Below are 24,798 nucleotides of genomic sequence, written 5' to 3'. Positions count from 1 at the left end.
AGAATTAAGGGGTAAGTCAAGGAGGCAAAAGCATTCCTGTTTGATGTAATGCTCCATAATTTTCATTTGATAAAATAGCTGGCAGAGTAAAAGCTGACTGTCACCTATCCTTTGGGAAATGATTTCATAGTCCACATACTGATACAAATTGTCAGTATTAAAGCTAACCCAAAGGTTTCTGCACTTAGAGAGATTAAAGACCTGGGCAATATAACCAGATGCCTCTGACAGCCAGAGACACAGAAACATGGATGCAAGCAAGGAAAATATTAGGCTTTATTTTGAAAACTGGTCTAATAGGCTTAAAGTCCTATAGTTGCAGAAGCACAACCTCTTACTAGAGACATTCTTAATTCAAAATAAAAGAAAAAACTATTCTGATTAAGCCAATGCCTTATGGATGTAAGACACAGTTTAAAAAATTAGAGTTTCTGACTTTAAAAAGATAATCAGGGTTCAATTTGGAACAAAATTATCAGCAGCATTTCCTTGGTCAAACTGATCACCAGGGCAGCCCCCAGACTAAATGAGTGTTTTATATCTGCCTTTGTCAAAAGATAAATTCTCTACATACAAATATTTTTTCCCCTTAAAAACCCTAACTGAACACAAACAAAGTGTTGTATATGAGTAAGCATTATAAGAAAAAAAATCAATGTGTATCACAGGTGACAGCTGCAGACTTAGTTGGTCAAATAGCAATTAATTTATGCAGCTGTCAGTTTAGGATGTTTTGGATATATTCCAAACACAGAGGTTGCTGTCAGGTTTAACCTGATGAAGCAGAACATGGGATAGAATACAAATATTTCCCCATTTTATTACGGTCAGAACCAGCCCACTTCTGCCAAACTCTGGTTTAAGACACCTAGAACTGTTATCTTAATGAGACACAGAATGTAATCGTGATTCATCTTCTACAAATGAAAACAGGAGGTGTAAGTTGCCAGCTGAGTTGTTTTAAATTCACACTGGAGTCTCAAAATCTGCCCACTGATAACATTACTGTCTAATTGCATACAGTGAAGGTCAAAAAAACTTGTGTTTACAAAGCATTTTAATATGCAACCAAGAGCAAAAAAACTGCTTTGGACAAGGAGTACTCAAGAAAACTGTCATTTCTGATAAGATTTCTGTTTCTACCTTCTTGAACTGACACTTTTGGAATACTTGTTTATCCTCCCTGTACATTCTGATCCACTTAGAAATGCATATTTAATGATTTCCGTAGCCAGTGAGTTTTGAGCTTAGATGCAGCTGTGTAACTGGAGGATGCTTCCAGCTGGCCAGATGATTCCTACCTTGCATTTACTTGTTCTCTTTATGCAGTGCTTCACAAATTATAATTCTACTTCACCACTCCAACAGTCCAGTGTTTTATGAGTTACTGATGTTAATAGCATGAAAGTAAGATAAAGGATTATTCATTGACTTGCTTGGATTGTGCATCTAAAAACTACCCATCACCAAAATATGGTCACCCTGAGGTTAGAAATTAACTGGTTCTCAACAGCACATCACTACAGCTTATTACGAAACATTGAATTCTTCCAGTTTATGTTTCAAGACAAAAGTGGAGAATAGAGACAAAATGCAACAGGTTGATAAAATTTAAACAAGGACATCTTCACTTCCCTAATGTCATGAGATGTTTAAACAGCTTTTGTACTTCTTCCAAATGAAGAAATTATTTCCGTGGAAAAAACCCAAACCCCTTAGTTTTGGACAAAACATTCCAGATTACCTATAAAGAATCTTGGGAGAAAAAACAGAAGAGGAAGTACTTTGCCTAATGAAGCCACCTAGGAGTACATTGAGTACATCCTTAGCTGCTTTTATGCACCAAGACACCCTTGAAGTTTTGAGCTGCAAGCCCTGGAGAAAATGCTGTCCCTAGTACCAAAGCCATGTGCTTGCAAATTAGGTAACTCTTAGGTTTAAACATGTAACAGACCTTATGAATCTAGATTTAAAGCTGAGTCACTTATCAAACTTCTAGATCTTTCAGTCTTTTAGATTAAAAAGGCTTTATGCATCTTCACAAGTCTTTTCTTTTAGGTAACAGACAAAGGCAATATAATCAGATATTTCTACCACTGAAACACAATCATAACCATCTTCCTGAGAATTACATATTGGAAAATAGGTCACATATTCTCATTCTTCAGCTAGGAGCTCTGAGAGGACCTTGGCTTTGTTAATTCCACCTGTGCAAAAGACAGGCTCCCCTGGAAAGTGGTCACAGCACCAATCCTGCCTAAGTTCAGGAACCATTTAGACAATGCTCTCAAGCACAGGGTGTGACCCTTGGTGTGTCCTGTACAGAACCAGGAGTTGGACTAAATGATCCTTGTGGTTCCCTTCCAAGTCAGCATATTCTGTGATTCTATGTGGCACCACCTAAGGCTGACACTCTAAACTAAAACTCACTCTGCTACTTTGGACCCTTCTTAAAACTCTTTCAGAAACCAGCTGTTACTTCCTGGAATTATTTTAAAAGTTGGAGCATTGAGTGACAATGTGCTTCCATGTCCTTCTTCTAACATGGATATGCCATTTTTTGAGATGAGTCAAGGGTATGTGGTGACCTTGGACGACAATAGTTGTGCCAGTGAGATCTGGTAAACCACCACCACCACCACCCAGAAGTGAGGACAGCTGTGTCACCCACCAGCAATTACAGTGAAATCACGCTCTAACCTCCTTGGAGGATCACAGCTGCCTGGGTGTGCAGGGTGTGAAGTTAGGCTGAGACACAGAAATGCCACACACCATCCCTGAAGCCTGACCCAGCACACTGCACGTGAATGGTTCTGTGCAAGACCAGAGAAGATACAAAGGATTCTGTGATTACCACTTCAGAGGGGATTTTTCTCTTTCTTTTAATGTACTTTAAGGATTTTTTAAGATGCCTTGATCTGTTTCCCTACATCTGCTTACATCTAATCTAGCATGAAATGCAATCCAGGCAGTCCCAAGTCTTCCCCTGCAAAGTTTCCAGCATCTTAGTGATGAAGAACAGTGTCAGCTTTGTTTCAGGTTTCACATTTTTTTCACTGGGATGAATTCTTTGCAGCAAAACTATTTGCTTAACACTGAGCCAACTGCGAGTGCCAAGGCAGAGCTGCCCTGTGCCATATCCACATATAGACGGTCAGATTCCCTTTCCCCTGAAACCTGAGAAGGGCAATTCATCCAGTCTGCATCTCCTTGATCCAGGAGATGATCTCATGGTTTAGGCTGATGTCAGCCTCCAGGCATGTCCAACTGTCCCCCTACCCTGAGTTTTGCAGATCCTGGCTCCTTTCCACTCCTGCCTGCCTCCCTAGCAGGGATTTCTGCAGAAGTTCACAGCTCTAAGGGAGGCTCCACAGGTCCCTCCAGGCATCCAGATCAGCCTAAAAGATGTATGAGGGCAATGATGAAGCAAATCCATGCATGATGCCAACAAATATATTCTTGTAAGGGCCCTACCTTGACACCATATCAACATCGTGAATGGTACCACAGGGTATCCCACCCTAGCTGGTGGCTGCGCGTCTGAGCACCCGGAGCCATCCTTGGGGATGCAGGGCCCCACTGAGGAGCAGGTTTTTGAAATGTCCTGGATTTGCAGTTGGAAGGGCTTGGAGCGTGGCAGCACAGGGAGAGCAGAGTCAGCCTTCTACCACCCCAGCACAACTGCAGTGGCATGAGCAAGCCAGGTTTTAACAAGTAAATCTACATAAAAGCTTTCTCAGACAGTGATTACTTAATATAATAACCAGCTGTCTCTTCAATTCTTGCTGAGGCAGCCGATTCTTTTCACCATTATTCACAGAGGAGAAAACAACAGGGAAAAAAATAAAAAAAAAGAGCAACAAGCCTGTTTTGTCTATAGAGTAAGCAATGCACCAGAGAAATTATGATACCTGACAGAGAGAGATGTCAAGTGCTTTTTTTTTTGTTTTCTCATTTCTTAACCATCTCTCCATTTCTTGACAGAAAAAAAAGAGTTCTTACTTCCAGGGTGCAAAGAGTTAATTAGTCATTAACCCCTTAAACGTCAATCCCACAGCTTTTTGTACAGCAGCTACACAATTTAATTACCATCACTTTTATGTTAGCACTTATCAACACATGATCTGAATGTCTCCTCTAGTTCAGCTGGCCCTGTACTCTGCTGTGTAACCTTGGACAGAAAAACAATTACCACAGGAGAACATCAGTGGGCACCAGCAGAGCCTCCAGACTGGGAAACTGGAGTTTGGGACCACCCAGGCCTGCAAAGGCTGTGTTTTTTGACCCAAAGACAATCGTGACTTGAATAGATGGGTCTGTCCCACAGAGTCATCCAGGAACATTCATCTGAATTAATTAAATGCCTGAATTTATGTTAGGGCAGAGTAAACTTCTGCATGGCCAATTTTATTCAGAATTAATGCAGCCTTTGATTCCAAGTTAAATTGCACAGAAGAGTTTAATAAGAGGTAACTAATGGGTTTCAAAACTAAATTTAGATTTGCCTTCCTGGAGGCTATCAGGTCAGCTCCGAAGGGATGGGGCATAACAGAGAGAAGAATCTGGGACAGAGAACTTTTACAGGGAGCTTGTCAATGGGCTGCTGAAAAGGAGCAAAGAGGTACAATTTTTTAATTGCCCCTGCAGCCTTCATGTAGATCTTGAGAAGGGGCGATTCTTCCACATTTGTTATCTTTAACATGAGGAACAGCACTGCCTCCTGGCATGGAGCAAGGGGCTCCTTTGACCATCATCTGATTTGTGGGAGAGCAGGAGCTCCCACAATTCCACACACATTAAGAAAAATTTTCACTGCTGTATTTTGTTTAGTTTTACTTTGTGTATAGCCCTGACCTCTCAAGCTTTGCAGGAGGACACCTCTCCTCCTCGCTCCCTGCTCTTTATCCCAGCAGCAGCTCCTGGTCGTAGGTGCGGGCATAAAAGGAGTGAGGCGGTGCCTGGGCATGAATCACTGCCTGCACATCGTGTCTCCTGAGGAAACAAGGATGGAAAGCACTGGCAGAAGTTTAGCTGACCTGCTGCAAACAGTTCACTCTGTTTAACAGGAAAAATAGCCTCAGACCTCAGTATGGCAGGGATCTGATTTGTAATAAGCAATTTAATGATGCTTCTTCCAGAGGATGTAGGATAGTAAAGAGGTGGGGGAGAAGGTAAGAGATATCTAAATAGGTTAGAAATTACTTTTTAAATCCCTGTTCAGCAGGAACTAGCTAAAGCAGAGTATGATTTGCTAGCTAGACAGTATTGCTTAACAAGACACATGTGCACATTACTGCCATTAAGCAATCAATAAAACTGGATGCTGGGCTACAGTTTATTGTTCCTCCCCTTGCTTTGCTCTGACTCAGCACTGAGTCTGTACAATTGGGCAGGTATTACACAGGCAGCAGTGAATTTCTTGTGATAAAGAGTGGTGTAGCCAAAGGAAGAAAAAAAATACCAAAAAACAGCCTCACAAGCAAATCAGGCATATTTTTATCTATCTGACTTATAAGCTTTTTTTTTTCCTCTTTAACTAGAACCTCAGACTGCTGCTTCTCTGCAGTCCAACTCTTCACACTATGCACTGCCTTCAAGAACCCATCTAGCAGACGATTCCTCTTTCAGCATGTTCACACCTGCTCAATTACCATAAGTGGAAGAAATTTCCTCCATTCTACAGCAAACAATGGAAAGGATTGCATTTCTCTTTCTGCTCAAAACCAGAACGCAGTTGCTTTCAGAGCAGGTTATGAAACTCCTCACACATCAGTTCAGAAAAAGGCTGTGTCGCACAAAGGTGACTGTGTGCTGTTGTTCCCCACCAGCCAGTTAATGGAGCTGTGACAGTCCAGCTCTAGAAATCCCATTTTCTTCCTCAAAGATATTCTAAGCCATTCTGTCTTCCACCTATGTTAATGTCTTAATTGAAGATATTAAGAAAACTCCCCTCTTGACGCGGACTAAACACAGGTGCCCGTGGGACCCTCCCCCTTCTCTGAAACATCCAAGGAAGGGGAACTCAGCCACCTCACCAATTTCACTGAACTAATTACTGTCTGAAATTAGGCACATGCTTAAATGCTTTGTCAGGCCCAGGCTCCTGGATTAACTGCAGACTCAGTCTCTCCCAGCACATCACTCGACAGTGAGCTCCTTCCCACTCCGTCCCCACCCATCCAAGTCTTCGGGGAATGTTGCCATGGATTTCCACGGGACACAAGAGTCCATATTGGAAGAACCCTGTTAAGGTTGCTAGGCATAAATATTGACTTAACGGCTCTTCCGCCTTTTTTCTTTTTTAAGAACGGATTTGTTGGCCATGGCTGGAAAAATAGAATTATGGAGTGTGCATGATTCACTCTGGCACTCACACAAACATGCAGATCAGTTGGCTGGCAGCTCTGCTCCTCTGTTCGCAGAACATCGCTCTGAAAATGTGTCATTTTGTTTTGGCAGCAAGAGCATCCAAGCCCACAGACAGAGAGATAAAATCTCCTACCTTCCATGTACTTCACATGGGAGTCACTGACCTTAGGCTGCACAGAATATTGGATTAATATGCCCAGCAGCTTTTTAGGCCAGACACACAGAAGGACTGACAGAAGTTTTGGTTTCACACTAAGAGCCTGGCCCAGAAACCTCCTCTCTCACACCCACTCTCCAGGGTCTGCCGACACAAGAGAGGACAGGAAAGCAACTGCAGGTAGAACTGTTTATTCAAAAGGCTTTTCAATAAGGGCTGTTTCACAGCCAATAAATAGTTAGACAGACAATAACTCTTGTGATAGAAGGAAAGTAGCAGAGATGAGAGGGGACCCAAAGCTTTTGGTCACTGGATTCATGTTTTCATCAGCAGAACTCCATACTCAGACTTTTAATCCTGCCTGTAAAAAATGCTCCTCGAAACATTACTTCAACACACAGCATCACTCAAACTCTCTCCTGTATTGGTTCTGCCAGATCTGAATAATTTGGCAGGACTGGCAGGGGGATGAACCTTCACCAGAGATGCCTGAGAGTACAAAGTATATGGGACACTGTGGGCATTGATCCTGGACATCCCAGCACAATTTCTGACTGTTCCAAAATACCTGCTCACCACACACAGGGGCATGAGCAGCTCACCTGAGAACTGGCAGACACTGCAGGGAATATATTTGGGATTTCCTACCAGACCTCAGTTTGAAATACAGCTGGGGGAAACTCAGTTGTATATCAAAGGTTGCATTTCACAACCCTTGGTAGAGGTCTACCATAAAGCACAGAGCTTGTCAGGAGGAAAACAAAACTCTAATGATTGAAGATAGGAGGAGAAAGTCCAGTGTAAGACAAGAGATCCTTCTCTGAAGGATCTCAAGGAGTTTGCCTGCATTTTATTCAGGCAGGGTGTCTTTGAGACTTTTGTCCCATCACAGTTTAGGCACCCTCAAAGGACATAATGCAAAACCAAACCAGGAGACTAGGATCAACACATGTGCATATTTCTATTTGCTTTTCATCCATCACCTGTGTCTCTACACCTTCTCCTAAGGGAAAAGGGACCAACTACTCCTGCCAGGCATCCTCTGTGCACATCCTCCAGATGAGGTGATTCAGTGCATGGTACATTTAAGGCTGTGGCACCTCACAGCTCTGCAGGGAAGCCCAGGGCTCTGGGGTCGCACCCATTCGTTAGGCAACACAAGAACTAGCCATTCCCACTCAGTGTTAAGCTACAAGAAACAAGAGCAGGGGCACTTAGATGGAGCTTAGCAACAGCTGCTCAGGATCCATTCAACCGCTCTCAAATCTATTTTTACTGGCAGCTTTTGAAACAGAGAATTCATTGAACAGAGAAACAGGTTGATATCCCTTCTCCTCAACTGTAGGCAAAATTTAGTTTGTTATTTTCTAATTGTTTCCTTGGTGGCTCATGCAAATTCAATACTGCATCTGCAAGCAAGAATGTCTATTTTCGGAATAAAGACAATGACAGGCGAAGTTTGTATTAGCAACAGCTAAGTAGAAGACACCAGGGGATAAAAAAGGGACGTTCTCTTTTAAGGTCCTAAAGTGCATAGGACAAGAGATTGAGTAGATCTAATTGCATGAAATTAAGGAATTTTCTGCCCACTCACTCTCCTGGCCTTGCAGCTGGAATAGCACAGCCCGGGTGCTGCCTCCTGGTTTCTCAGGAAATTGTTTGCAGGGAACAGAAATGTTTCACAATGCAGAAGCAAATGATTTCTCTGCTCTACCAGCTCAGGATCAAGGCTGATGCAAGTCAGTTCTTACTGATCATGGATATTGCCACTCTTACACCCCACACGACTACCAGGAGACAAACCCATCAACATAAAGACTTTCAAGCTGTGGTTATTGCCCATTATTGCCTGGTTACAGAGATGGCAATGCCTGAATTTTATGACAGGTTCTCTATAACACTACACAGCAAGACAACATGCACCATTTGTCACTGGGTTTTTTATATTGCACTGACCCAAGGTGGGCTCAGCAATAGGAAGGCACTGCTACAAAGAGTTGTAGGTGTTTGGAGGCCCATTTATGTCTCTCCACTGAAAAGGATCCCCTCTGCCTACTGAGATGTATGAATTTACCCTTGAACCAGCTCCTTTGACTTAGGCTGTCTGAGCTCTTCATCCAGTTAGTTTTTAGGATCCGTTTTGTCATGTGGTGCCCACATGATCAGCCATCAGCTGTGACCTGACCAAGTATCGGGGCAAGAAATCCTACTTGGGACAGAAGTGCAACAGGAATAAGAGCATCCCAGTCCAATGCAGAGTAGCTCTGTATAACTGTGCTACCTTTAACTCAATGAGAAGAGAAGGTACTTTTAGAAGTTTAAAACACACTACATGAACCAATCCTAAAGTAAGCAATCTCTTTCTATTTCCCAGAATGAAAGTCAAGGGTGATAAGTTCAGATCCAAATGTCTCAAGTCAGGTGAGATGAATCCCACCTTCAGGGCATAAGATGAGGAAGAGGTAAGGATCAAGCCTCTAATAACTACAACGAATTCATAGCAATTGTGAAATTAGTTTTTCTTATCCATGTATTCCAGCCAAAGTAAGGACAAAACACATGCCCCTTCCAGAAGTACAGAGGTAGCACTCATCTGCATGGCAGAGGTTAACACCATCTCCTATGACAATCCATAGCAGGTAATCATTTTACAGCAATTAGTAAACAGACTGTTCTAAGCATTTAAAAATTATAACCCTGCTTCTGGTCTCCTCAAAGCCTGTGGCACAACTGCTGACATTCTTAGTGAATAAAGTCTTTCTATGGAATTGTAGACTTACTCTAGTCTAACTCCTCTTCTTTCCCATTTTGCAGTTATCTGGCTGCATTAATATGAAAGAAAAGAAGGGCATTTCTCAAAACATTTTCAGCACCATTTAAATTTGCATGATCTTGTCTGCCTGTGACGGGCTGAACAACTTTTCAGTCACATTTGTCAATCATTGTTCCTCAAATGCAAGAGTCTAACGGAAGCAAAGATGCAGAAATGAAGGTCTGGTACTCACTTTCTCAGGACTGCTATTTCATTCTCTATGCTGCTTTCCTTTCCCTTCAGTGCCTTCTTGGGAATGCATTTCACTGCAAAGAGTTTCCCACTCGCTCTCTCTTCAGCCAAAACAACTTCGGAGAATGCACCCCTGAAAGAAGAGGAGAAAAACCCTGATTTAAAGTGGGGCTTTTTCTTTGGAAGCTGTTAGCTGAAACACAACCATTGAATATAGTTCTTCTGGTGTCATTTGGAAGCTGCTCTTGTTAAAAAAATGACATTACAAACATCTTTCTTTGCCTTTACAAACATATGGAGACATTCACACTCATGAAAAACATTAAAGGCTTACCAAACACAACAATTTTAATAAAGAACCATAGTCCAGCAGAGATATGAGCAAAGCTTGAAAATTAGAAAATACCATTTCTGTACACAGGGGCATGAACCATAGTCTGGCTGCTGACTTGCTGGATGATGTACTTTTCCTCTTTCTGGGATTTTTGGAGGTTTAGTTCACAAAGCAGCACAAAGCCCCCAGGACTAAGTGACACACCAGTGCCAGGAGTGCCCTGGTTCCTCAGTCACCACAAGAGGTCAGGGCCCCCACTCTGGTCCTCCCAGGGCTGCCCAGAGCTTCTCCTCACCATTGGATCAACCCTGACTCAGACTGCATCGGAATTTCTCTATGTATACAGAGTTATTCCACAACACAAACTGATGTGTGTAACCACTACAGCCAAATAATTGGATTAAATCACAACTCCATTGAACATTGGCCTTAGCAGCAACCTCCCTATGGTTACCCCAGAGAGAGTTACACAAATAAAGAAACATCATCACAGCAGCCAGTCACTAATTGCCAAGAATGGGCCGTGCCTCTCCTTCATTAGGTTATTTCATAACAGACTATTATTTCTTGCACTGTCAGTGCTTCCTCCCAAGCCTTTGGACCTGACCAAGAAGAGGCCAGGAAAATGTTACAACCAGTGCTATACACACACTTTTTCATTCCCAGATTTTTTGAGCATCTGAGCATCATTCAGACTCTGCTACTCTGGACAGACTTTGCAGTGGTACATTAGGACCACCCTTATATTCTGGAACTTGGTACTGGTTTAGCAGCAAGGTACTGGGCAAGAGAGAGCATTGACCTGATGAGGAGCAGCAAATAGTAGTTCACCAAAACCTCCTCCTGACACACCCACTTTGTCCAAGAGAGATCAGATCCAAGGACTTGTCTAACTCAATGACAACTGAAGGATCAAGTTGAGCAACCTGGTCTAGTAGAGGGCAGGGGGTTGGAACTGTATGATCCTTAAAGTTCCTGCCAACCCAAATCACTCTTTGATTCTATGATCCACCAACTGAAGGTTTGTGTTTAATTTATAAGAAATAAAAAGTCTTTCCTTTATTATTTCCCCTCATTAGCAGATTGTTCTACTCTCCTACATAGCTCACTCTGATAAATACTCAGGAGGGTGATGAGCAAATCCAACCATCTTCCAGCCCACTCTTAAAAGGTTAATGTTTGATCACAGCCTCATCTGGTTACCACCAACTTTCTCTGCCTTTCATTCCCCACAACTGCTGCTTATCTAGATGTTTTGTAGATAAGCAAAAGAATTTCCTTCCCTGGACAGGCTCCTCCTTATTAAGTCATGCACTTGGATGACACAACCAGGCTGCTGTGACCTCACCAACAGCTCCTGAGTTGCAAAACAGCCACATGAATCATTATGTGGGTAAGCAAAAGGAAGACACTGCTGCTCTGGAAACAAAGTACCTGTTTACCCAGAAATGCTTTTGTAGCCAGCAGATAGGGAAAGAATGACAGGAAGTCCATGAAAAAAGACTTTTGCATGCTGTTATACAGCAGATGTTTGACAGCTTGTCCACACGGGGCAGTGATCCTCTGAACCAAGAAATGTTTTGCCTCATTTTTTGCCTCTGAACCAAGAAATGTTTTGCCACTTGGAGTAGCAGAAGGATTCCCTCTTCTCTGCTTTGTGTATAATTCACCACAGCATGTCAGAGCATCACAGGCTTCAATGTAGGGTCCACACAACTGATCCAAATGGTTTGCACAAATAAGCTACCCAGAGTGTTTTCAATTGTGTTCTTTGCTTTCCTGTTATTGACAGCCCTAGCCATTCAATTTACCAAATAAGGTTTTCATCCTGACTCTCATGCTTGGGACAGCCAGACCAGAACTGCAATAAAACCCTTTGGCTGGAAAGCCCTAAGACCTCTGGGTGCTTACCAGCTTTGGTTGCAGACCAGAGGGCTCTGAAACTCACAGGGCTGCTCCCAGCTGTATTTCATGAACCCCTCAAGTCCCATCTGCTTAAGCTTTCAGCACTGCACTTTGCTCCAGCTGTGCCTTGAACAAGCTCCTTGCCTTCAGTTAAATGGTGTCAGAAGCTGCAATATTCTCACCAGTCATTTACTGACCACACAGCTCTCCCAGTGTTTACAGTATCATAAAAATACAGGGAGCTACCATCCCAATCTGCACTTCATTGCTGATCTCAGACAACAAAATAGTGGAATTCCCTTTATTTTCCCTCTGCACAATATAATTAACTTTGTGAAGCACCTCTTTTTCAGCTGGCTCCATCATTTTGCTGGATTTCTTCCTCCACTTATCAGGACAGACATGGTTTCCTTGGTTAGAAAGAGCCTCTGTGAATTTAAATGAATTTTTTTTGTGGAGCTCTGCAATACTCATGAAACCCAATTCCCTATCTCCTTAACAACCTTCCTCATTATAGCATGAAATAACCTGAAGCTCAGCTAAAGCATTTGGTCCCACGTCAATCCCAGGCACGGACAGGGTGCTTTATATGAGGCCATGGCATGAAATTGCTAATGCTGGGAAGAGTTCCTGGGCAATGGGAGGGGGAGAGCTGGGATGGAACTGCTGGGAAGGCAGGAGGGAGATGTGAGGAGGCAGAAGTGAGGCGGTCTGCACTATCCTGTGCACTGTGAATGTTCCTGTACTCACAGAGCAAGGGAGGGGGGCAAAGCAACAAGTCAGTGCACTAAAGGAAGAGAAGTGAAGTGCTGGACGGAAAGAGAAGGAAGGGAATAGATGCAGAGAGGGATCAGAGTGTTAAGCAGACACTCAGCAACATAGGGCAAGAAGAAAGGGTAGGAGGGAGCACTAGCAAGGGAGGGGCAGCAAAGATACTCCTGGAGTCTGCTGGAGTCAGGGAAGAGTCAAAAATAATACTGAATAGATGGGCAAGCAATTATAATTTCAAACATGCAGCTGAATTCATCCAACCTTAATGACACAGTCCAGCCTCCACTAAACCCCTCTTGACTCAGGCATGAATAGGTAAATTTCAGAGAGAAAGAAAGACAAGGCTGCTCATTTTCTTGCTAACAGCAACATATCCTACAGCAAATCCCCACTGCCTCAAAAAAGTTCCCCAGAACTACCAGCTCAGCAGGTCTGCTAAAAATGTTTTCTCCCCAAAAGGATTTAATATTACCTTTAAAATCATGATATTGATGAATAAGGCAATTTATCTCTAAGAATTACAATTCTTTACTGAGGTTTAAACTATAATTATGTACAAAGTTTTAGAAAGATGTTTGGAGTAGGAAAACATTGCATCTTACACCATCAACATGACATGACTTTTATGAAAAGGGCATGGCTTTCATTAAACATCATCAAGCAGTGTTGTATGATAAAAAGGAAGAAAACCAAATATCACACTGTGATATAGACTTTTTTTTTTTTTTTTTAATTGGGAAATTGTAAATGTGTCTGCAATGGTTGGGATGCACCATTCCCTTCAGCTGGGAAGGAGGTAATTGCAACCTTTCCAACATGCCCAGGGACAAAGTCTTTGCCTCTCTGAAGAAGAGCTTCAAGATCCTTCAGGAATTTCCCTGTCCTGCCTGCAGATGATAGCAAACAAGTAAAAAAGAATCATGGCCTTGAGGAAGTAGGACAGTGGTGGAAATGCGTAAAAAGAAACTTCTGCGAAATGAAGCCCCTTTGAGCTGCCAAAATCCGTGTATGGCAACAACCTATTTTTGAAAGTTTTGACCATATTATAATTTACCCTGGAGGGGTTTGCTCTTTTCAAATATCTAATTAAGGCAAGGAATAATTTTATGATTTAGGTAATTTCCATATGAATTAGGAACAACATAAGAAAAAGAAAAGAGGTTAAGGGTCTTGATGAGTGACATTGAGATAATGGCAAATCCTAGAAGGTGCTTGAGATGTTTTGACTCCTCATCCCTTTGCAAACACCTGGACTATGCAGGATCCTATGAGATGCCAATCTTTCAGAGTTTTGATTAATTTAAATGATTTCTCATGCATTATTTTTCTTTTATATAGATTTAAAGATTATAATTTTAAGATTAACATTAAAATATGAACATTATTCATGCCCAAACTGTATTTTCTATGAGAAAGCAGCAGCTGCAAGGCTAGGCTATCCTGCAGATCAAAGCAAAATAAAGAACAAGTAAGTTTTTCCTTCTTCTGTTGGAGCTATAATTTAATATGAACATTTAATTTCTGAAATACAATGAACAGCATATACTGTGACAGTAAATCTGTCCTCATTCAACAAAAAAGTTGCTGTGACAAAAAATACTGACAAAATGAAGACAAAGCTGATGGAGGGATGAAACCTCATTTTTTCCATTCAACCTCCATGCTGAGCAGTTTTCCACTGCATTAGCAGGTGCTCTGTCACACTAAGTCAACAGACATAGCCAGGAAAGAGATTTCACATCTTCGGGCTGCATATAGCTAATATTCTTAATTATGATACAATTGGCTTCCCATGTGTACTTTGCCCTCGCCAAACCAGGGGGGAAAAAAAAAAAAAGGAACACTCGACATCTGGAAAATATACCATATCTATCCACCCTGAGACAGGAGACTGACCGAATCAAAGGGACACCAACCAAACTAAAGGTTATTTTTGTAGTGTGGCTTTGGCAACCACACTCAAATTCTGCTCCTTGACTCTCCTGAGAAAGGTGACTTAGGACTGCATCACAAACAGAGGGAAAAAAGTCTTTGTTAGCACTTTCATAGCTTCTTCCATGGGCCTCAAGGAGTTAACAGTGGGATGAGCTCAGGCTCTGTGTAACACACCAGGGAGATTCTGGTCCTGCAGACCACTTTTCTACTGAGCCACTTTTCTTCACAACTCATGTTCTCTCTTTTGGGTTTTCTTAAAATTTTCTACTCAGTTGTTTTTGTAAACACCTCCTCACTCTCCTCACACATCATCCAGGTGCGTCCCAACACAATTTTCATTCCAAAGTCATGTCCATCAATGTTTTGACAGCTGCATGAAAATGAATTTACAATTTAACTTTCAATAGCTTGGTGATGTCTGAATGCAAAGTTAGCAACACCGAAATCTGGAGAGGGTTTTTAGCCAGCCAAGAAGAAAGGAAAAGGATTTTGGGACTGTGCTACACATGATACAGAAATCAAATTCCCTACATATTCCCAAGAACTGAATATAAATTAATGGGAAAAGCTGACTAATCTGGTTGCAGCCATCTATGCTTTAGAGCACAAATACTTTTTCTAGCTATTTTCATTCATCAAACACACAGTTCCAACCCTGCAGCCCCTTCTATGGCAATGCTTCCTCTGCCTGGGCAAGAGCACAACAACTGGGATCACTGTATTAACACCAGTATTTTTAGCCTCCCTACTCATTTAATTTCCACTAAGCCTCCCAGCCACAACTGAAAATGCTGTTTCCTACCTTGGGGCCCCATGAATGCCTGCACTAACACCAGACATGGCCCTGCCCTGGGCTGTGTCTGACCCCAGTTCCCTTCTCCAGGCTGATGCCAATCCCGGCCCGCATGATGATCCCATGGAAGTCCCTAATGCCACAGGCTGGGGCTGCTATTAACCCTTTACAGATGATGAACAGCACTTCCCACTATGCCAAAATGCTGCTGCTGTATCCTGATGGACACTCCAAAAACGGGAAGGGGCACAGATACGCTTTGCTGGGTGTTCCTGCAGCAAGAAGCTCCTTTCTGGAGCACTGACACCTTTCTCTGTGCCCTGAGCCATTGCCCCATGCTCATTCCCTCAGCTTTTTGTCCAAGTTCAGAGATATCTTGAAACCACTGTGGGCTTGCAATGAGCAGTCACAGCCTGAAAGGACCCTGGAAGTCACCATGCCTAGGGATGGGAAGCACATACCCAGATCCAGACTTTTCTTTCCAGTCATTCTGCTGCACCCCTTTAACAAAATGTTTAGGAGGAAGTAATGTCATCAATAATACCCCATCAATAACCAGATCTCTGCTGGGGCTTATAGCCATGACCATAACAGAGCCACCCAACAATATCACACGCCAGGCAGAACTTCTTAATTCACTTTGTCATAAACCAGTTTGGTTTCCATTTACCATTTCAGTCTGCAACAGAATGAGCAGCACAAACCTTTGATCTTGTGTAGCCACCAAGAGTTTTCCTATTTGTTTGGATTTAACTTCTATTTTTGGGGGGGACTATTATCTACAGTTACAACTGCTTAGTGTTTTGGGAGTTTTTGTCACCAGAGTCAACTGCAAGAATTTTAATTCTCGTTTGAGGCTTATAATTTCTTCTAGTTTAGCTGCTCAATATTTAAAAATGTCAGGAAAAAAAAAAAAAGCCCACCCACTAAAAGAACTAGGATTAAGATTGGAAATCCATGCCAGCTACTTATAGGAAAGCTACTTAGAGGGAAGAGACTTCTATGAAGCCAGAAAACACCAATTTAAAGTTGTACATCATAAAGCATGAATTTATGACAGTATAGTCAGGTGGTTTCCTTCACAAGCCTGGACTCCCTTCACCAGAAGGCAACAACCCCCTTAGAGGGCAACAACCATTTTCACTCAAGGAAAACATCCCTGGAAATGATGTGAACCATTCTTTAGCTGGAATTAGTTCTTTACTCCGGGATGAATTCCAAGGTCACAGCAGGGCATGGCACATACCACCAGCACCTCTTGTCACTCCACCTCACACACCAGCAGGGTGAAGACACCAAAATACACAATCAAGGAAACTTCCAGGCAAGAAAAGCCATCAGATACAGAGCAGAATGAGGCATGCAGGCTTCAGTACCATAAAACTTGGGTTCAGAGATGAATGAACCACACAAAGCACAGAAATTAAGCCAAAAAGGAAAGTTTCTGAAGAACCTCTTCCCTTTTAGAGATGAACTAATTTGTTTGAGCTGCCTAGTGTATGCTAATTTAATAGGATGCTATGCAGTCTATTCTAAGACTAAGTAATGGATGGGTGCTAAAAAGGGAAACTGGCCCAGCTCAGATCCCCAGTCAGGTTTGTTATTACAGTCATCTTCTTTCCTGAACTGTTTGCTCCTTTCTGATCAATCCTGACCCCTGTTAGAAAGGGAAGTATTGTCTTTAAAGGCCTATTGCAGTAACATTACATCCTCTGTGGCAGTCACAGTAAAGCTATCAAGAAAAACATACAGTTTTATGTGCTGAGATCTTTCTTCCATTCTACACTTCACAAATGAGCTGTTAAGCAGGTTTTTTTCCCCACTGAGGACCACTTTCTTTCCAAAGTGAATATTTGAGTACCATTTTTCCCACTTTCATCTTATGAGTCAAAAGGAGCTCATCATCTCCCAGGATTTATCTGATGGCAGCATCCTCACAAGAAAATAATCTTTTTTCTTCTAGTAATGACCTCAAACCTTTCTAGACGCATAAGTGATCTCCATAATTTGTTTTTTTTTTCAAAGCATTTCCCTATCCTAGCACTGACATATGCAGGGTCTATTATTCCTGGAGATATCTGGCCGTATAAAGTAGATTACACCAATTTGAAAAAGCCTGGTTCTTCTTTCTCCACGTGGAAACTCAAGAAAAGATCTGGCCCACTGTGGCATTCTCCAAGAGGCTGAATCAATTATGGAACAAGTAGATGATTTGTAGCAAAGCAAAACAAGGCAGACAGTCTAGTTTTGCTTCCAGCAATTCTTACATTCCTTCTACAGAAGTCTGTAGTGAAGGTGGAACGATCCTAAAGATCAAATAATTTTTCAGTTGTGACTAATCCTAATGAGGGTTAATGGGAAATTCCCATTTAGCCAAGAGTTTCACCTAAAGGTGTCTGGAACTTCACAAACCCAAGATGCAAAAGTCTGCCCAGCACCTCATTCATTCAAGTGGCATTTCTATCTCAACAAACTAGAGCCACGGTGTCAGTTCTGGTAGCCTTCCCCAGTGATCAGAGGCCAAGGATTGTATCCCTTGAGCTGTGATTTTCAAACACCAACCCTGGCTTTCATGAACTGCGCTGCCCATTCCACAGGTGAGGGACTTGAGGAACAGGAACTCCATGGACTGATGTGGTATCAGGGAACATGGTTTGCTGGTGAAGAGGGCAGCATTAACATCTAGACTCCGTGGTCTTGGAGATCTTTCCCAACTTTAACAACTCTGTGATTCTTATTTAATTTAATGACTTAAAACCTGGGAGCTTTGCATCATCAAAAAGTGCATATTCCTGTTGTACTTTGGAAAGCATCTCCAGCAGATGCTTACATCCTACCCAAAATTAATGACAGCACACTGTGTGTCTGTAGGATCCCTGTCAGCCCAAAACCCCCTGCTCCATTTGCTGCACACCTTAGGTAACAGAGATCACCTGAGATGCCCAGACATTAGTGCAGATGATCACAGCGTGGTTCCCACCTGTTCTAAGGGTAAATTTAGGTTAGATAACTGCACCGTGAAACCAGTGCACATCTCCTAGCATCTGCCTTTTCCACTTTAATCCTCCAGATTCAATGTAGAGCCCCAGTCAGGAAGCACCTCCAGGAATGTGATGAGCAGCCACCGAAAGAGGAGGCCACAGGGTTCAGAGCTGTGACAAGCACAGCTGCACAACCCCCATTGTCTAAGAGCCCTACTGTGGCTCTGTGAAACTCTAATTGGCTTGTTCTCATCCTGTTGTCTCAGCCAGTCCTGCATATCCATTTTAAATATCTGGACTAAAAATGCGTTTTGTATCCTTGCCCACTCCAAGTTGCAGACTAGAATTATGAAGAAAAAAAAAAGAGAGAGAGAGAGAATGAGAGAGAGAATTCAGTATGGTGGAATACAAATAAATTGTTTTACAGCTCAGAACTTAGCTCTGGTAAGAAAAGGAACTGCAGGATATTCAGAGCTTCATCTGCATCTTTACTCCCAATGGCCACTTCTCAAAACACTGGGAAGAGCCTTTGCTTTTCTACCCCCCAGCCTCTTCACTCATGTATCCACACGAGGCTTCATGTCTGAGCTGAGGTACAATAAGAAACTCAGCAAACTGGTTTGCCTAGCAACTGGCAAGCTTGAAAATAAACACTGGCAAAGATTATTTTGGTCTAACTGTACACAAAGTTACCAGGGCCTTTGCAACTCACAGATACTTCTGCAAAAAGAATTGCCACACACTTTCCACATGTGCCACCCTCCGTCATTCTCATGAAGACTTAGTGCAAAAAGCCAAAAGGAGGTTTCTTTCAGCTTCTGCTGATGAGGAATTTCTCCATAGCTCTGTTTCTATGGTGCTGTGTTGAGACTACTGAGGTTATTTGCCAAATAGATTCAGCACCAGCACACCTTTCCTCCCATGAAGTCATTGTCACAATCCTGCTCACTGCTCTGAAGGCATATCTTTGGATGTCATGGAGTTATACAGGGATTGGCAGAAAAGAAACTCCCCAGGGAGATGTGAGGAACCAGAAGCTGTACCAGCTTCCATCCAAATCCTGCCCAGCCTAAGCAAGGATCCAGGTGAAGCCAGGGAGCCAAGAGGCCTGGCAACAGTGATCCTCTGAGCTCATCCCATGCTTTTAAAAGCAGAGAAGGGCAGTGACCCCTGCAGTAATCCTGTCCCCTAAGGATGGGAGCCATCCCTGCCTTCTGCTGCCTTGCCCATGTGATGTTTGGGAAGAAGACTGGGAATGAGGGAATGAGCCCTTTCAGCATGGCAGAGCTGCATGAGAGCAGCTGAGCACGTCAGAGAATCACAAGAGAGAAAAGGTGCTGGTGTTTCCTGCATTTCATCTGAAAGAAGGACACACCTCCCCACCCAAAGAAGTCAGTCTGGTCCGTAGAAGCAACATGTTGAGATGGTCCATGAAGACTTCAGCAGTGAGACAGACACTAATATCTCTGCCACACTGCTCATAAGGTCTTCAGATTCCTGCTTTAATAGGAACCGGTTTAGACTTCATAGAGAACCATCCTAATGTATTTGCCAAATTTGCTGTTAAGGAGAAGGAGATTAAAGTCCTACAGATTTCCCAGGGCAAGCTGCTGCTTCTGAGCTTCACCTGACTCACCAGAGTCATGACAGACTGGGACTGCCCATAGCTCCAGCACACAGTAAAACACATGCAGAGCCAGGCTACTCCTCCCTCAGCCTTCCCCTGCCATCCTCCAGTGAGCAACAGCACAGGGGGCACCACCTCAGTGCCTCAACCAGCTCACAAACACCACCCAAAGCCAACTGCTGCATAGGGATGTCCTTCTGTGTTGGAAAACTTCAGCAGAAACAATCTGACAGCAACATTGATTCCCTTTATCTGAAATGTAATCACAGCACATTACAGTCTCATAATACAATGAGAGTTTCCTAGGAGATGACTGCCACACGCCCTGACTATTTTTAAAAATGAAGTTTCTCAGAACTAATTTCCATCTGGGGTTGACATGCTACACACACACATTGACAATGCCACTACTGTGCTTCCCATCCTTCACGTGGGTCCACATAACGCAGCCCAGACCTTGGAGAGGCACCATAAAATGGCCCAAGAGCTGATGAGGGTGGGAAGGGGAGAACACAACACTTCAAACCTGATAGCAATAATTTCTGTGTTTCTTTGGAAGCTGTTGCATAATTTCATGGACAGAAAGGAAGGAGCTGATTTTCCTCCCAGATGACCTGCACTCCAGAAGTTTAAAGAACCCAAAGGGATTGTAGGAGAACATGGCCAGTGCAACAAGTAACAAGCAGGACTGCAGGAATCTCTCTCCTATTGCACTGCAAAGGTTACCTGAAAGCAAGTTCCCAAAAATACTGCAAAAAACAGGCCACTGGCAGCAGGCTGAGGAGCCAAGCTCTGCGTGGTCCAGCTGGCAAAAGCTGCCACAGGTGGTGTGGGGTACAAATGTGCTCTGGTTGATACACCAGCCCACTGAAAAGATGGGCTGCAGAGTATTCAAAACAGGTTAAAAGTTGATTAAAGAAAAAAATGAGAAGAAATTTGGCTGCCCAGGGAGCTTTTGTTTATTGTCATTGAAAGGGCTTAAAGGGGAAGAGGGGTTGGACACTCGATGCTGACAGCAAGGGCATAAGTTGATCCCTGGAATTTAGGAATAAATCAAAACGAGACAGCATCTCTGCCCACCATGATCATATGGGGAGGTTCACCATTAAGAAATAACCTTTGAGTCCATTAAAACACAACCAGTCAAAAGGATGTATGTGAAACTGTTGGAATAGCAGAAAAAACATGGTACTTCCTTGGGGAAAAGTTTTGCTTTCTTCCAGGGGTAGAAGGAATTTAATTTTAACAAAGAGCATAAGAAATGAAACTCATGTAGCACAGGGCTTTCTCTCACCCTATTTATCCCCCAGCCTCCAGCAGTCAGAGATCCAGGAAAGGGATCTCTGTTCAGGGGACAGTTGGACAGACCCATCATGTCTCAGCTACCTGTCCTGTACTAATCTCTGCAACTCATTTTCTCCAACCCATTTACACTTTAAATCTCAGTCTCCTGCAGAATTAAGCACAATGAAGTACAAATTAAATGAAAAAGCATACTTCTTTGTTCATTCTAAATTTGATTAGAATGAACAATTTCTTTCCATAACTCTCCAGTGAAAGACATTTTAAATATGTTAAGTAACCAAATGCTTTCCCATGTCACATGATGAGTTTTAATCACAAATATACTGAATGGTTTTTAAATGGTTTTTAACCTACCGTTTACATCTTAGAGTCCATTAAAACATGACCAGACAAAAGGATGTACTAGAGGTTGGTGCTAAAAACAATCAGCAAACGGAGGGTGCAAGAACTGGATTCCCCCTCACTCTCCATGGAAAAAAACTCTCAACCTATAGTAGGAAACATGAGACAAACCTAGAATTCTTAGGAAGGAAAGTATTACTTTTTACACTGTGTTAAATCTTCAGTGATGTGTGTAGTTTTAAAGGAATACCTGTGAAAATTAGTAAAGTTGTTAAAACAAGAAGTGAGAAGGTCCTGAGAGACAGAACCAGGAGAGCTAAAACTTGCAGGAAGCATAAGCACTGTTTGAAAATATTGATGGTGGAAACACAGATCAAATATTTATTTACCCCAAGTAAATAAATTCTTGAAACAGAGAAGCCTGGCAGGCTAAGCAGCCAGGCAAGAGAAAGTGTGAGAAATAAGACAACATCCTCAAACCCAGAAACTGTGTGCCCAAATGAGGAAGTAAAAATGGATTTCAAGTTCCGGTGGCTAAAACATAAGAACTTCAAGAAGTGGGGGAAAGCACCTTAAGAACAGTTATATCGGGCAGGGAACTTAATGAAGACTCATTCTGCACATATAAGAAGCCAGATGTGTGCCAGATAACTGATGGACCAGGAAGAAACCAACTACAGATGCAGCAAGAATAAACCCACACGACTATTGCAAAAAAATTGGGGTTTTTGTCATATGAGATCATTGCAGGGAGATTTGGGAAGGTTCTTACACTGGAAACCTTCTTTACAAGGTTGGTAGAAGGGGTTATAGACTGGACTGACCCAAACATTCTAGGGGAACGTGGGCATGAAACTAAACACAGGCTGGAGTCTCACTCTTAAAGCTTTACAGGTACACAAAATTTGGAAGGCAGCTAACATAACTTGATGCAAAGGAATAATTCAGGAGTTACAGATTAGCAAAACTGACATCAGCAGGTCATTAAAAACTATATGGAACATACCCCTGTCACCAAAGATATAATTACTGAACACTTTGAACCATCTGATAGATTGAGGCTTTAGAACAGGAAATCCAGGCTTCATAAATGCACTGGAATACTCTGGAAGGGTCAACAACTCTTCCATGCAGATGGGAAAATGCTGTTGATGTGGTTTATTCAGATTTCAATGGGGTGTGTCAACGCAGGACCTCCGAGCAGATGAGCTGTAAGGGGATGGGAGGAACTTCCTGCAAGAACAAAGTGGTTAGAAGACAGAAAACAGCATGGAATAAATGGTAAATTAATTTAATATTCAGTGTTAGGGGTCACTAAGAAAGTGATTTGCCACAGCCTGAAGGCTTTGTGGTTTTGAGATCCTTCTCCTCGCCTCAGGATATGGCACCAGGGAGGGTGACACTGGAGATCAAAATTATGAAACAGGGACATTATGAGGAATTACTGAATCAATGCAACTTTGCAGCCAGTAAAGGAAAACCGAGGGAGGCAGAATAAAGCTCTCAGTGGAGCAGGGAAGGTGGCCACTGTCCCTTCTACGGCAAGCATGAGGTGACAGCACATGAGGGTAGGTAGCAAGGATACACTTCAAAACACTTCATCCAGCTTCTTTCCATAGGACACAGTGGCCATTAACAAGGATTCAGGAAACAGCTAGATAAATACTGGTTATAAAATTCATCCCAGACCACTAAAGGTACTATTTGAGTGCCAGAAAATGCCTGCACACATCTCAGAATACTAGGGGAGTACCCACAGTATTATAATTGCATTATTGCTAAATGCTGACCTGTACATTCCTCCCCAGACATGGTCTGCAGGGAGGGTGCACTGCATGAACTGCATTTTTGGTCTGACCCAGTACAGCTGTTCTTAGGGTCGATCAATGCAGCAGAGCAGCAGCAAACAGCAGCTCATAAGCATAAATGCAAAATGCATGGACAGTGAAGCAATCACTGAGACAGACAGGAACTCCCTTAGGGTTAAGTCATGGCAAAAAAACCAAGGAAAAGTGCATTTAAAATACTACCTAATTCCAATAACTGCATTTTCACCTAAGCAACCTAGTCATCTAGTCGTACATCAAACACATAGTAATAAAGACAACCTCCCACTTCAGAGGATTAGCAGAGAATTACCACAAGATGTCCAGGGAAAACACAGTTTTGAAAGCTGCAGCAAACATACATGGAGGAAACAGTCTCTGTGATCTTCTTGGACTGAGATCTGTGGAATAAACAGAGCCCCTGTCTTTCTTTATCTTTGCTGTAAGTGATAGGCCTTTTATTAGCACTGCATATAACAATCATCTCTTCCTTGTGGGATCAGAACAGTTAAACTAAAGTTCACTGCCCAAGGTTTAAATGCCATGCATCAGTCTGCCTTTGCATCCCTGCAGCTAGAATGGCCAAAACCCTCACAGTTTCTCATGCGTTTATCCTTACAGCACCCTCTTGGGATTAGGCAATGCTGTCACACATATGAAATACATGGGAATTAGGGCAAGGAAGGTCACAAGACAGATTAACCCCAGGTCTCCCCAGGCCACAACTCATCACTGAACTGGGAGACTGTCTTCACATGCTGCCAGATTACACACAGCCTCTACTGCCTACACCTTTTGCTTTAGCCCTTCTTCTGTATCACAGGCCCCACACTTTTATCATCTGTGACAAGACTAAAGCTCAGCTCTTCTCCAGAAAAGAGATTCACTAAAAGGCTGGCACCATTTCCCCCCCACCCCTCCCATCTTGCCATGAAAATTTAAAATTGCAGAAGTGTTTTTTGCTTTCTACATCACACGCTGCTAAAGCTGCAGTAAACAAGCAGAATCATCAACACAGTGAGTCAACCAGTAAACTTGTTTATTGGACCCCCATGTTTGGCATTGAACTTATTTTCCTAACTTTAGCAGGGTAAATACCCTTTGGCTGAGTTGCCATCAGAGTCTTTATAAAGAAGCAAACCTTTCCTGTTTGTTGACAAAAGCCTCAGAGTGGCACACACGAATGTTAGCAGGTGTTCATATTTAACTTGTCTTTGTGGTTTTTTAAGCCTGAGATGCATATAGTGATTGAGAATTACTGTTTATTCATTTCTGTGTAATAGGAGAAGCAGCATTTCATCTGTCTCATCCATATTTAATAGCTCCAGGCACAACAACCATGAGAGGTCTATTTTTCTCCCACTAGGGAAAATATTATTATTATTATTACTACTACCCTGACTATATCTATATTCTGTAATTATTCATCCCTGGCTTTCTATATTATTT

At 42.6% G+C, this 24,798-nt stretch overlaps 1 protein-coding gene across 3 annotated transcripts in view; it reads right to left on the bottom strand.

Annotated features, from left to right (window-relative positions):
- The window catches only part of CAMK1D (calcium/calmodulin dependent protein kinase ID), a 209,463-nt gene that overhangs the window by 109,333 nt on the left and 75,332 nt on the right, over positions 1-24,798 (bottom strand). For 2 of the 3 annotated variants that reach the window (XM_066182722.1, XM_066182723.1), the window contains exon 2: positions 9,532-9,663. The exons of the other annotated variant lie outside the window; for it this stretch is intronic. In XM_066182722.1, the coding sequence (XP_066038819.1) occupies positions 9,532-9,663 (132 nt within the window). The remainder of the gene's footprint in view (positions 1-9,531; positions 9,664-24,798) is intronic. 3 annotated transcript variants of the gene reach the window in all.

This window comes from Chamaea fasciata, unplaced genomic scaffold (genome assembly GCF_029207755.1).
Source record: "Chamaea fasciata isolate MVZ Bird 193981 ecotype frontalis unplaced genomic scaffold, bChaFas1.0.hap1 SCAF_5, whole genome shotgun sequence".
In the NCBI taxonomy this organism is placed as follows: Eukaryota; Metazoa; Chordata; class Aves; order Passeriformes; family Sylviidae; genus Chamaea; species Chamaea fasciata.
This window is presented reverse-complemented; position numbering and strand designations above follow the sequence as displayed.